Source organism: Oratosquilla oratoria, chromosome 23 (genome assembly GCF_046742065.1).
Source record: "Oratosquilla oratoria isolate Oo_2021 chromosome 23, ASM4674206v1, whole genome shotgun sequence".
NCBI classification, from domain to species: Eukaryota; Metazoa; Arthropoda; class Malacostraca; order Stomatopoda; family Squillidae; genus Oratosquilla; species Oratosquilla oratoria.
In genome coordinates, this window is record NC_134799.1 from 1,892,341 (window position 1) to 1,907,340 (window position 15,000).

Genomic DNA, 15,000 nt, shown 5'->3' on the forward strand with positions numbered 1-15,000 from the left:
ATCTGTGAGTTGCCAAGTCACCAAGTCCTCATGTCCCTCGAGTTTCAGAGCCCCAGAACTATAGAGTCCCCGTTTTGTCCACAAACCTTCATTTCGCGCCCCCGCCTTGTCTGAGATGAATAGTATCGTCTGGTATTAAGAGGCCGCTTTCAATGGGTTAATTTGTTGTATTACTTTATTTACATTTCTACTCTTATGATAATCGATATGAATTTCCGTTTGCCTTTAAAACGCAACACGACATTTAAACTTGTGTTTATGAAGGTTGCCAAGACCTCAGACTTATATCTAAGCCTGGTTACACTGAGGTTTCCCTATGAGTGTTTGAGTGCATTCCGGCTATGAAAATGACAACTGCGAATGACACGTTAGGGGTCAGAATCCAACAGAAAGTCAAACTATATACAAAACCTGGAATTCTTCGCATTCTTAATTCGGTGTATACTGCTTTAGTTGCTCAGTCCCTGTCATTACTAATTAAAGCTAGCAAGATGATTATCTTATGCATAAAAAATAGGTTGATCAATGGTTGGCTGATACAGAACGCCTCAAATAGCTTATAGACGTATTGAGCCACTAATAATCAAAATATTTAGTTACCAAATACATTATTTTCGTGATGCACTAGAGTATACTTATGGCACATTTACTTAAGACTGGTAGATAGAACTAATAATTTTGCACATTTCTTGTAGCCAAGTCTAAATTTGCTCCTATGTAATCAACAACAATTCCAATTTCCAAGGCTTAAGACAAGAGTTTGGTTTGGGACTAAAAGAGTCGGTATCATGGCAAGATATCAAGATATCATACCAGAGTCCCCCTAAGTCCCAGAGTCCCCCAAAGTCCCAGAGTCCACCGAAGTTCCAAAGGCCTCTGAAGTACCAGAGTCCCCCGATGTCCCATAGTCCCCCAAGGTCCCAGAGAACCCCGAAGCCACAGAGTTCCCCGAAGTCCCACTGAGTCCCGGTGTCCACAAGTCCCACAGTTCTCAGAAGTCCCAGAGTCCTCCGAAGTCCCAGAGTCTCCCGAAGTTTACTTGCATTACGAGTAGAAGTCATTCTAATCGGTGAAGACATTTGTAGTTAATTGCTTAGCACAAATCTAACCATAATTGCTTAACAAGGAAGTTAAATTCTTCCAAATAGACTCCAGCTGATGATATTTCAATGGAATTGAGTGGAGATGACTTGAAAGGAAAACAATATTAGACAATGGGACTGCAGTTTCTGAAGAAGTCAGAAGAACAATAGTCATCGTTTACTGGAGAAGTGAAGAACCTTGTAGATGATGATATCGAAATCGAAGAAAGAAACGAAAGAAAAGAAAAGGGGTAGGCTTTTGCCGCAGCAATCTGGGCGAGTGAAAAGATTACTGATATACATACATATATATATATATATATATATATATATATATATATATATATATATATATATGAAACTTGTTAACCCACTGTCGGAGAAAAGAAATCAGAAATACTAATTATCTTTTCTCCGACAGTGGGTTAACAAGTTTCATTTTACCAATGTGCTATTACATTACGCTGTGCTAATAAATATATATATTTGGAGTCTGGGATCCATATTGGTAAAGAGAGTGAAGCACTAGACTCGATTTGAAGGGTTTATTAAGCCCGACGTTTCGATTCCCGTCCAGGAATCGTCTTCAGGGTGTATAATGTTATGTATTCAGTGAATTCGTTTTTATGTAGTCACCAAGGTCCTCTCCTAATTGCATCCCGGACCTCATAAAAACAAATTCACTGTATGTCCCATGTATATATGTCACTGTATGTCCCATGTATATCCCATGAAGACGATTCCCGGGCGGGAATCGAAACGTCGGGTTTAATTAGCCCTTCAAATCGAGTCTAGTGCTTTATTGTCTTTACCAATATATACATACATATATATATATATATATATATATATATATATATATATATATATATATATATATATATAAGACTGAAGGTGGAGGAAGGAGACGCGGAGTAATGGGAGAATTACACGCATTAACGTTTCGACCCGCAGGGTCTTTGTTATCAAGACCCTGCGGGTCGAAACGTTAAAGCGTGAAATTCTCCCATTACTCCTCGTCTGCTTCCTCCACCTTCAGTCTTATTTGTCATAATATAGTCAACATATATATATATATATACATATATACATATATATATATATATATATATACATATAATACGACGCTTTACCTGATGGTCAGAACAAGAAAAATATGTTATGACTTATAGAACTTTATTTCAGAAGAACTAGGTACAAAAGGAAATGCACCTATTTATAAAAATTTTACGGTAAGACACCTACATCTGTTTTAGATGATACTGCTGACCTAAACTCTTACTCCCAACAATTTACTTCTGGTTAGACCAAATTGTGACGGTAAACTAACTTAGACCTTTAAAACTGACACGCAGAGTGCAAGATGGAAATATGAGTAGTATATATTTGAAAGAATATCTTCCCTCATCATAATTTCGTGCAAGATTATGTGTTTCCCAAGTTCATGCCCATGATGTTTGTTCTTAATTTAGAAGCTTAGTGTGAACATATGTTTAAAATTTTATGGTTACCCATTACTCATAATACGTTCTTTCTAATTAACTTCCTTGATAAGAGAAAATGTTGCCCTGGTCATTGTCTGCATTATCAACTATGACCTAAAGCTTTAAATTGCTGAAGCCTTAGTTTTCTTCATTTTCTATTTCTAAAATATCCGATATGAATTTGCTTGCCTTTAATGCATTATCATTTAAATATCGAACATAATCATGTTTTGATTCGGGGAAGTTGGCACCTTCACGGCAGCCATTTGCTAATCAGTAGCAGACATGTTTGATTAACGCTTGACTCAGAGCGAGAGTCACCGGAAGTGTCTATTGATGATATCAGTAACTATTTAGACATACGTAGGTTGTGTGACGATAAGTAATAGCAATAATAATAATAATGATAATAATAATAATAATAATAATAATAATGATAATAATAATGATAACGATAATAATAATAGTAATAATTAATAATAATAATAATATAATAATAATAATAATAACAATAACAACAACAACAATAATAATAGTTGCAGTAGTAGTAGTAGCAGTAGTAGTAGTAATAGTAGTAGCAGTAGTTGTAGTAGTAGTAATAGTAAGCTTTTTCCCCCCTATAAGGGAGGTAGCAAAAAAACATAGGCATAAAACCACTCCCACCCAATCCATCCCTAATAATAATAGTAATAATGATAAAAATAATAGTAATAATGATAATAAAAAATAATGATAATAATAATAATGATGATGATGATGATAATAATGATAATAATAATAATAATAATAATAATAATGAAAATAATAATAATGATAATAATAATGATAATGATATTGATAATAATAATAACAATAATAATAATAATAATAAGAATAATTGTGTAGATCTATGTGTAAATTTGGGATATCTGTGTTCCACAATGCAAAGAGGCTGAGTTAGAGATTGACTTAGACACATGTACGAAATCAGTGAGAGACTGAAAGATGTTATCAACTAATACCTGGTTTTCCGCGTGATAACTTGGGGTTAACGTCAATAGCGATAATATGTGATATAGGATTGAATGATAACACACTTGTAAATATACACTTAAAACCCACTATCGGAGAAATGATATCAGAAGAACGGGAAATTCGAATATTTCGACTACTATCTGTAGTCCTCTTCATTCTGCTGAAGAGGACAACAGATAGTGGTCGAAATATACAGATCTCCTGTACTTATGATATTTTTTCTCCGATAGTGGGTTTTAAGTGTATGATGTTACGTGATGACGTGTGATGGGATGTGGCTGTGTTGGGTAATCATCATCTGTGTAATCACGGGGTCGGAAATGCGAATGTAGCTGTAGTTCACACCTTAATGGTCCACTACAGGACCGAACTATCCCCTGACAGACGACACAGCCTCTGTGTGTATATGGTAAGGTGGGAAGTGCATGTGAGGTTTTTGGTATGTTATGAACGAAGTCTGATATCTCTGTATGCTGTTCGACCGTACTGATTAGGTGTGAGCATATATATGCAACACTGGGCTACCGCACCTCTGATGTCCGCAGTTGCTGAGAGGGGCTGGAAAAGCCATGAAAGTGCATTGCACTTACCGGGGACCGAACCCGGATCTCCCGTGGTCGTAAGCAGGATCATTACCCACTGCACCTCACGGGATAGCAATGGTGAATGAAAATTAACGGCAAGATATATTCGTTTCAGGTTGTGCTGTGCGCCAATATATTTGCGTTTCTGTGTCGTCACTCCATGTTGTACAAGTATTTGGTACACACAGAAATCTTACCCTCTGCACTGTATCCATTGAATTTATTTATTAATTGATTACTATATCATCAGTTTTTTTTTCCTATTTGTGATTGTATCTCTACCATCTTTCTCCGCCCTCTGCACTGTATCCATTGATTAATTGATTTATTAATTGATTACTATATCATCAGTTCGTTTCTCCTTTTTTTTTTTAATTGTATTCCTACCATCTTTCTCTGACGTATCTCATTAAGACTATTTCTTCTGAGAGTACGTTGTTTTTTTTTTTTTTTTTTTTTTTTTTTTGTTGGCCACAAATACAAAATACTTTTTTTTTTTTTTTTTAATCCATTTGGAGAGTTTCTTCACGTTATTTCTTATAGGTCTGGTAGTATCAGTTACAATGACCTCGCACGACCACTTCCTTACTGGAGATGCCCCAAGACGTCGACTTAGTAGCAATACAGCACAATCTCTTCTCACTCATTTCGTCTGTGTGGTTGAACATTCAATTGACTTTATTCTGGTTATTGAAGGAAATTCTGTCCAACAGAAGGTCGATCAACCCCTCCCAGATCCGAAATGCTTAGTTACTTTGTCTGTCAGTGCTGCATTGCACAGCTCCAGCTGTTTATTAGCTCAGGTGTTCAGAAGTCGCCTCATTGTGTGTGTGTGTGTGTGTGTGTGTGTGTGTGTGTGTGTGTGTGTGTGATTCACCATGGTCTTGGATCACGTGTTGGACTCGTGATCGACAATAACCACCCTCCCGGAAGAGAACTCAGAGCTCATATATAACCGATCTATGGGTAAAGCTGTGACCTTACACGCACACACACACCCAACTCCCCGTCCACGAGAGTTGGAGTAACGACTCGAAGCGCAGCGATACTGAAATTATTTCAGCCTTGGGCGGGATTCGAACCCGGACCGCCGTAGTGGCGGCCGGCAACTCTACCAACTGCGCCATCGAGTCGTGTGTGTGTTTGTGTTTGTATTTACCTAGTTGTATTTTACGGGAAGGGGAGCTATGCTCGTGGTGTCCCGTCTTTATATCTCATTTTATCTCAAATATTTAGGTGTATGTGTGTGTGTGTGTGTGTGCGTGCGTGCGTGCATGTGACGTAAAAAAGGATTCTCCAATCTTTTCTCTGCGACGTAACCAAGAATTGTTGTCCTACCTTCTTGTATTGCGATGCAAAATGAATTCTTGCACACCCTACGAAGATACAAACAAGCATTGGTCACATGCTATTGCATCTGCCTAATACAAGAAACACGTTTTCTGCATGACGTGACACGTGACACGTGACACGTGCTTGTCACGTGGGGACTCCTACCTGCATGAAGATAAACTCCCATTTCCTGCTGAACATCTTCTGGAGCCTCGCCAGGTTCTCCGCCTCGTAGTCGGCCAGTTCCAGGCGAGCCTTGTTCTGCATGGTCCGCTTGCATAGATACACCGCTGGAACAGAACATGGGAAGGTTAGCTTCCGTAGAGGTGCCGGGAGGCGGGGATTACCCTCCAGACGAGACTGTGGTGGTCTGTCTGTCTCCCTCTCTCATCTACATAAAATCGCCTACCCATCGCCTGGACACACACACACACACACACACACACACACACACACACACACACACACAAGCACACGCACACACAAACAAACACAAGCACACGCACACACAAACAAACACAAATACGTGCACAGAAACACGTGCGCACAAAACACGCACATAAACACATACACACACAAACACGCACTTAAACACGCACACAAGCAAGCATACAAACACACACACACACACACACACACACACACACACACGCACGCACGCACACACGTTATCAATTTAGTTTTAAGGAGGATGCTCACGTACACTTATTCCACCAAATACAGGAGTACAGCGCAGTGGAATACACGAAGCTTTCGAAAGGGTGGCGTACTTGATCAACTATGTTCTGGCTAATACCAACCGATTTATATTGAACTGATGGGCGAACCATGACCTTAATATAAAATTATTTGGCATCGGCTGGCGCCAAAGAATTTCATTCACACGACAAGCGGGGCTCATCTTCAAGACCCTTTCAGGTCCGACGAACAATCTCAAAGGAAACCACAAACGTTCAGAGCGACAACGTTAAACGTTTCTTCTCTTGGAGAGAAGAAAGAGAGAAAAAAATATAGAGATAATGGAAATGCGGAAACTGAAGATTCTCGGGATTCTCGTACGACATCAAAACTTGGAGGTGACGGGCCGGGAACGCTGCACGATGACTACAAGTTGATGATATAAAGCGGTGAAGTCCACGGAGCGGCAATCACGCTGGCACCCAGCATAACGGAAAGCATGGATAGCATAAGACGAAAGAGACGAAGAAGAATGGTCAGGTTGACGTGCCTCAAGCAGAGAGATCAATGGAAGAAGAGAGACTTTTTCATGAAGAACTGCAAGGAAAGGTAGATGAGTCAAAGTATAGAGAAAACCTGATAATGACGAGTGACTGGAACGGTCGCGTGGGAAGGAGGAGACGGAGCATTATGGGAGACAGAAACGCAATACACGTCTACCATCGTCGTTTCTGCCCCCCCCTCCCCCAAAGTTCCACCAACATCACCAATCGCACAAGTGGACCTGATAGGGATGGCGTCAAGAGGAAGCCAGGATATACAAGAAGAGTGGTAATAGATTTTATTTATTATAAACAAAAATAATTTCTTCTTGAAAAACGTCAAGACTATACCGTCTGCATCAACAGGATTGTGGTCGATAATTTCAATTTAATAAAACTAAAACAGAAAGCAAGACGAGGTAAAGTGATGCTCGAGCCAAAGACCCGGAAGGAGGAGGGTAAACGAATTACGAAACAAAGTGGGTAATCATGCAAGGACATAGAGAGAGGAGAGGGAAAAGCCCCGTTGGAGGGATTTAAGAAACGACAATAATGTACTGTAGATATGCACCGAAACACTGGGTACAAGGACCATAAAAGAAACAAAAAGAAAACACAGACGAGGAAGTAAGAGAAAGTATCAGAGAAGAAGAGTTGAAAGCAACAGAATAAAGAATGGGAAGGCAATTGGTGAAGACACTATAATAGTTCAAATAGATAATGCAAATTGAAATTAAATGTTTAGATGGTTAACCTAAATATTCAACCTGGATTATGAACAAGAAGAGGCAATGAGAGAACTACAAAGGCAAAGGATTACAAAGGTGGAGCATACCGACAGGAGACCTTTTGGTCCATATCTAGGTCGGATGCGAAAATGAAATCATAATAATAATAAATAAATATAAACTATAATAATGTAAATAACAAACAAAATACGTAAATAAATGCATAGGTATAGTTGAATAATAAACAAACAGGTAAATAGTAAATAATAATAAATTGACAAGTATTTCTGGCACACTAAGGAAAAAAGTACGAAAGACTAGCAGAAAGCAGATTAGTAGAAGCAAGTAAAGGAAAAGAAGTGAAACTGGCAACACAGATTCAGACCTGGAAAAAACGCTGTTGACTTAGCATTCCTCGAAAAAAAAACTGCTAAACAAAGGATAGGAATAGAATAAAAATAAATGCCAAGTCTTTATAGACCTAGAAAAAGCATTTGATAGAATCAGCAAAAGATCAAAATCAAAATGATTAAGAAAATGTGTAGTGTAGAAAAAATAAGGAAAAATGGAGAGCAATTGGTTTGACGTTAAGACAAGGATGTGACAACGTGAAATTATCTTTCTTATACCACTAGTTATCTATGTGGATAAATATCTGAGATATATCTGTACATGCAGATAGTGTAACTGTGATTGGTGACACAACAGATCAACTACAGGAGATGGGGAGATGAAATTATTTAGAATGAAAAGAAAATTAAACCAAAATCATATTTGTAGGAGCCCAGAAGAGAAGACCTAAATCTCAGGGCTGGAGAACAGGTACTTAAAGAATTTTAAAACTTTCACGTACTTAGGAGTATGTTTCAATGAAAAAAATCCTCAGAATGTGGCGGTAAATAGGATAAAAACAAATTATAACGCCAGCATCAGCATAATGTACTCATTACTAAGATATAAAAACGCATCTAAAGGATAAACGATAGCAATTCACAATACCACACTGAAAACAGTGTTAACGTATGCATAAGAATATCGGGCACTGACTGAACTACCCAAGACCAGATCCAAAGTCCTGACCGCTGAAACATGAACCCCACAACCAACACGACGAGTAACAAGAAGAGACAGGATGAGGAATGATGAGTTACGACAGAAACTTGGGGTGACACTATTGTTGGAGGAAGTAAAAAAATAACTTAGACGCGATGGGCCTGCAGCATCCGGTCCTAAGCTAGACACGTCATCCTCGATTACAAATGTTTGCCTCACGAGTTGACGTCGGGAGTGTTTAGGTCCCGTTCCCAGCGGATTCCCTCGGACATCCGCCGTGGCGTGATTGGTAGCTTCCTGGTTTCGTGTTGCACGGCCCAGGGTTCGAATCTCATGAGATGAATTGTTTAGTCAACCTGTTCATACGAATATATGTATATATATTTATATTTGTATATGTATATATACATATGTACAGTAATTGTGTATGTATGTATATGTATAAATGTATATGCATATACTCGTATGTATGTATATATGAATATACTTATATATGTATATATATACATATATATATATGTATATATATATATATATATATACACGTGCACACATACACTCACACTCATACGCACACACACACACACACACACATATATATATATATATATATATATATATATATATATATATATATATAGTACATATAAGTATATATATTCATATACAGCATTTATGCGAACTTTATTGACAACCTTTAGGAATACGTCTCCCATAAAAATATATTTATAATCATCAGTGGAATACAGAAACAGGTTAAAAAAGGTGTGATTGCCCAACTGATTACAATTTGCTGTTAACCAAACACTGTCCAGATCTCTTTCAATTCAGTTAATTCTATTTGGCTGGATCTGTGTCTCGGTGCTTCGGATTGAGCCAGCTGTTTACAAAACAGTTTCTACCTGCATCAAGGTTGAATCTACGTCCTGACAGTTTGAGGCTGTTATTTCTCATTATTTTAACATTTAGTATGAAAATATTTAAGTTATCAGTTCTTTTTTAAATCTTTAAGATTTGTGTTAAGCTCCCCCCTCCTGACTCTCCGTTTTTTGTTTATTTATTTACTTATCTATTTATTTATCTATCTATCTATTTATTTATTTAGAATAGGTTCAAGTGTTCTCAGATGTTTTAGGTGGTTTTCGTATGTTTTGTTTCTCGCATTATGTTTCGTGCCTCGTCGCCGCACACTTTTGAGTCTGTCAGAGTTCTTAATGAGGTCTGGGGACCCTACAAGAAAGAAAAACATATGCCAAGGTTGGAAACCTTGTTTTTGCAGATAAACCCTCATGGCTGTGAAAACAGGGCTCCTTCTCCTTTTCCTCCTCCTCCGCCTCCTCCACATCATTATCATCATCACCATCATCACTACCATCATCATTATCATCTTCACCATCATCATTACCATCATCGTCATCATTATCATCACAATCATCATTACCATCATCGTCATCATCATCATTACCATCATCGTCATCATCATCATTATCATCATCATCATCATCATCATCATCATTATCATCATCATCCCCATCACCATCATCATCATCCCCGCGTTTTCTCATCATGTCGCTGTTATGCCAACACGATTCCTCGTGAGTCAGTAAGGAAACTCATCAGCAACTTCTTCGCTCGTCAACAGGTCATTCCATCAACATATTATCTATTTGGGGCATTCATTATCTCAGGTCAACGACGATGACGACGTCACCAACGTCATCGTCTCTCACCACCAAGTCCTTGCTGTCAACATCGCATCCACTCGTAATCATCTTTCCCGTCACTGAACGACATCGCGACCGTTAAAGAAGGGTCAACACGTTGGCATTTGGTTCCCGGTGAAGCCAACACACAAGGAGTAGTTAGAGAGGAAGAGAGGAGAGGGATACCCCTATGGACCAGAGTCACTCAGTATTCGCCTTTGTTTTAGAGACTAATCTTTATGCAAAATAAGAAATAAGGATTACTTTTGATTTCTGCCCTCTCTCCGTTCTGCTGTTCTCCTTAAATATTTCCTTAAACGCTTCCACGACTCAGCTTCTTCGTGCTCTACTCTCCCGAAGGACAAGAGCACTACATATTTCTGACAAAATACAAAAAAAAGATGAAGAGGAAGATGAAGAAGAGGAAGAAGAAAAGTAGATGATGAAGAAGAAGAAGAAGAAGAAAAGTAAAGAAGAAAAATAGAGGAAGAAGAAGAAAAAGTAGAAGGAAAATGACACGAACAAGAAAAGAAAGAAGAATAAGAATACAGAGAAAGAAGAATAAGGTGAATAAGATGTAGAAGAAGAGGATGTAGAAGAATAATAAGAGGAATAAAAGGAAGGAAAAGAAGAAGAAGAGCAACGACAACAACAACAGCAAGGGCGCGAAAAAGGTGAAAATGACAACGAGTACTGGAAAGAGTAAAGAGGAGGAAATGAATGGAAATGAAAATGATAAATATGAAATGAAAAATAAGAAAAGAAAGGAAAAAGTAAATAAAAGAAAATTAAGACTGAAAGAAGATAGAGAAGCAGAGAGAAAAAAAAGTTAGGGACAAGACCATAAATGTGAAAAAGGTGAAGAAGGAAAAGAAGAGAGACGGTGAAGAAAAGACAAAATAGATGAATAGATAAATTGAATAAGATAAGCAGATAAATATATTAGTAGATAGCTAAAAATTAATTGATAAATAAAATAAATTCATTAATGAATAAATAGATTGATAATATAGAAAAGAAAGAAAAGGGAACAGGGAAGATGACGAAAAGGAAGATAATGAAGAATAGAAGGAGAGAATATGAAGTGGAAAAAGATGGTGAGGAGCCTACGCCAGGAGGCGCTGAGTAGCTGCGGCCGAAGCAGTCACCTTTGCCCTCTACGCCTCAGGCACTGTTGGGACAGTTAAGTCATTGCTGGGAATTGGAGAGTAGTGCAGGATTCGAACCCTCAACTAAACGAATACGAGACCAGCGCACGTAGGAGGAAGGCGATGAAGAGAAAACTTAGATATATAAAAACGAAGAAGAAGAAAACTAAGAAAAAAGTGAAACATGAAAATATGATACGAGAGAACAGAAGGATTCTGTGGAAGCTTAAAACACAATAGATATTTTTTATAGCAAGGAAACTCGTTGTATCATATTCGAAGACTATCGTCATTTGATAATTCATAATTTCACGATCCCCCTTGTTGATAAAACTGTCTCCCAATTTCTAGTCTTCAGGACCTTCCGCGTGTTTGACTGACACCTTTCCTCGCTACAGCCTATGAACTCATAAAAGGAACATTTTGTGCAGGCCAAGTCAGGCTTTGAGGATGTTCAGTAAAGAGTTCTCCTTTTCGAACGCTACGGAGGCAAATACTCGTAAAGTTGCCAGGCAGAATCCACACGCCAAGAGTACCCTCTGGCATTGAAGAGGCAGGAAAGGGGCCAACTACCACGTCAACGGATAAGAAATAGCCTACGTGGAGCAGCCCAAAAAAGGCAAGAGGTCCATCCGGTATGGAAGGGGTTAGACATATATATATATATATATATATATATATATATATATATATGTATATATATATATATATGTATATATATATACATATATATATATATTTATTTGTTATTCACATTATTATAGATTTTATTTATTCATTTATTATTATGATTTTTTTTTCGTATCCAACCTAGATATGGACCAAAAGGTCTCCTGTCGGTATGCTCCGCCTTTGTAATCCTTTGTAATACATATATATATATATATATGTGTGTGTGTGTGTGTGTGTGTGTGTGTGTGTGTGTGACTTATTGACCCACTGTCGGAGAGATAAGATGGACAGAATTTCTGTATATTTCGACCACTATCTGTGGTCCTCTTCATTCTGCTGAAGAGGACCACAGAATAGTGGTCGAAATGTACAAAAATTCTGTCCATATTATCTCATTTTCCGACAGTGGGTCAATAAGTCTTACTTAACAAATGTGCTACTTCATTATACCTTCAAATATATATATATATATATATATATATATATATAAATATATATAAATATATATATATATCTATATATATATATATATATATATATATGTATATATATATATATATATACATATATATATATAGCTATATATATATATATATATATATATATTGTATATATCTTTTGGTAACCGCATCGCCTCGTCTATGAAACTGAAACAACAGTTTATATTATAAACACGTTGGCTCATCAACAAACCATCTCGTTATTAGATTACCTCTTAGCTGATTCCATTATCAACGCATTCTGGTCAAGGCTCCATTAAAGTGATAGTTACATGTGGTGTGGACGTGTAAGAGACACGTCTCCCTGCCCTCATTCTTCAACATCCATCAGCACCCTCACGTCCATTAAAAGGTGCAACCTCGAGGGGCTGGCAATTAGTCTCCGGACCGATTCCACGATCCTTCTGTATCAACTTGTCACATAAAGGGATCTGGCAACCGGCGACTGCTCCCTTCGTAAGATACACTAGTACAATATGTACAGCATCATACACAGGCACTCTGCCTATCCTCGTCTGGGCAAAGATGAAGTCACCAAAGCTTCTATTCTTGAGGACAATATCACGCCGGAAAGGTATATACGTTGTCATATACACGTATATGGTAAAGGGGAGTTTTATGCGCGTAGCAGTTAGACAGGATAACATAGATTGATCAGTATTCTCCTTTGAGTGATAAAATACTGCGTGAGTATGTTATGTGGGGTTGTCATCAAGGCCCAGTATTAGCCCTTGGATGTAACCAAGTCCGTACTTAAGCTCCGTTGAGGGAAACTTGGAGCAATCCAAAGGTTAAAGTCTAACTCGATGAACCTCGTCACTGCTGAAGGCGACCCAAGAGTCTTGTATTCTTTCTGTCACCAGTCTGTTTCATCCCATTAAGAAGAAGCTTTGGGAATGACAGGGCGTTGCCCATCTTTTACGTCACCATTTATATTTTTTTCTCGTGGGCTAGGTTGTACAGCATGTCGTTAAGCCCTTCAACATGGAGAAGTTCTCTATAGTTATATTGTGGATAATGCCAATTGACTTTATTCATCTGAAGGGCGAAAAACTCTGAACCAAAAAGGAAGATCTCGACCGACTGGTGGTGGTGGTTGTGGTAGTGGTGGTGGTTGTGGTAGTGGTGGTGGTGTTGGTAGTAGCAGTGGTGGTGGTAGTGGTGGTCGTATTTGTCGTCGTCGTTGTCGTCGTCGTTGCTCTCGTCGTCGTTATTCTCGTCGTCGTTGTCGCCGTCATTGTCGTCGTTATGATAAAAACGTTACAAGGTGTTCCTTTGACCAAGTTTAATCTCTAAAAAAAGCAACGAGGTCGTGAATAGTTAACTCCTTTCTCCAAGCGGGAAAAAACTACGCCATTTTATCCTATCTAGAAAAATACGACCACAAAGCACCTTCCACAAAAAAAAAAAAAAGCAAGGATCTTTCTTTATAAACAATCACTACTTCAAACTCTCTTTTTCTGGAAGTTTTGCGTTTGAATAAGTCTGAATCCGGACGACCTGCGTCGGAATACGCCTGATTCCGGGCTTATCTTGGGCACGCCCGGAATCAGCTGTGTTGGCGACAAGGGAACAGGCAGTGGGGGAGGGAGGTGGGGGGAGGGGGCGGCAACACCCGGCCGGAATTGGTCAATATTGAATCACGGTCACTTCATGAAGTCATAACTCGATTTGCATCCCGTCGATTAACCTCTCCAGCACGGCTGTACACGGCTTGCATACTCTCCCGTCACACGACGGACAATTCTCTTCAGCTGAGGGTTCTGGGCGAAAGGGGAGAAGAAGTGTCTCAAACGAGTCCCTTACACCTGGTGAAAGGGGCTCAGGAGTCTTGGTTAACGACCTGCGAGGGTCGGTCCCTCACGTTGATGAGGTTCAATTTCGAAGTTACCGAGTTAAGCCCCGAATGAGATCCGCTTCGTTTTCGGGTCCCCAAGTAACCTCGACCTAATGTGACCTTGCACCTTTCCTCCCTCGTATTTGAATTGTCCCGTTCTTGACTGATTTAGTCTTTACGTAAAAAGGTGAAGAAGAAAGTGATGTTGCCTACACCAGGAGGCGCTGAGTAGCTGCGGCCGAAACCGTAACCTTTGGGGACTGTTGGGGCAGGTAACAGACACTGCACGGGATCGGAGAGGAGTGCGGGATTCGAACCCACAACAAAGCGAATGCGAGGCCTGTAAACACGCTTTCGATGACGTCATCTACTCCGTCCTCAATCGGTCTCGTCAAGGAGTTAACTTGTCCTCGAACTTCGTCACCATCGATCTACCTCGTCCTTGGGTCCTCTTCGGCCTCGACTGTCCTGTTCTTGAGCTTCATCGTCCTCGAGTGATACAGTTTCTAATCCCTCTTTTCCTCGAACTTTGAGAGAGTTACTTCGAGTTCCACGAAATTGGTGTTAGAGTACCTTCATTCTTGACCCTTGACTTCGGTTGCAAAAATCTAGACTTCCGTGAGAACATCTCAACAATTTGTCT

At 39.0% G+C, this 15,000-nt stretch overlaps 1 protein-coding gene across 3 annotated transcripts in view; it reads right to left on the reverse strand.

Annotated features, from left to right (window-relative positions):
• The window catches only part of LOC143037857 (regulator of G-protein signaling 7-like), a 192,063-nt gene that overhangs the window by 50,183 nt on the left and 126,880 nt on the right, over positions 1 to 15,000 (reverse strand). For all 3 annotated transcript variants that reach the window (XR_012967525.1, XM_076206439.1, XM_076206440.1), the window contains exon 6: positions 5,662 to 5,786. Coding sequence is in view for 2 of the 3 variants with exons in the window: in XM_076206439.1 (XP_076062554.1) it covers positions 5,662 to 5,786 (125 nt within the window). In the remaining variant the exon portion in view is untranslated. The remainder of the gene's footprint in view (positions 1 to 5,661; positions 5,787 to 15,000) is intronic.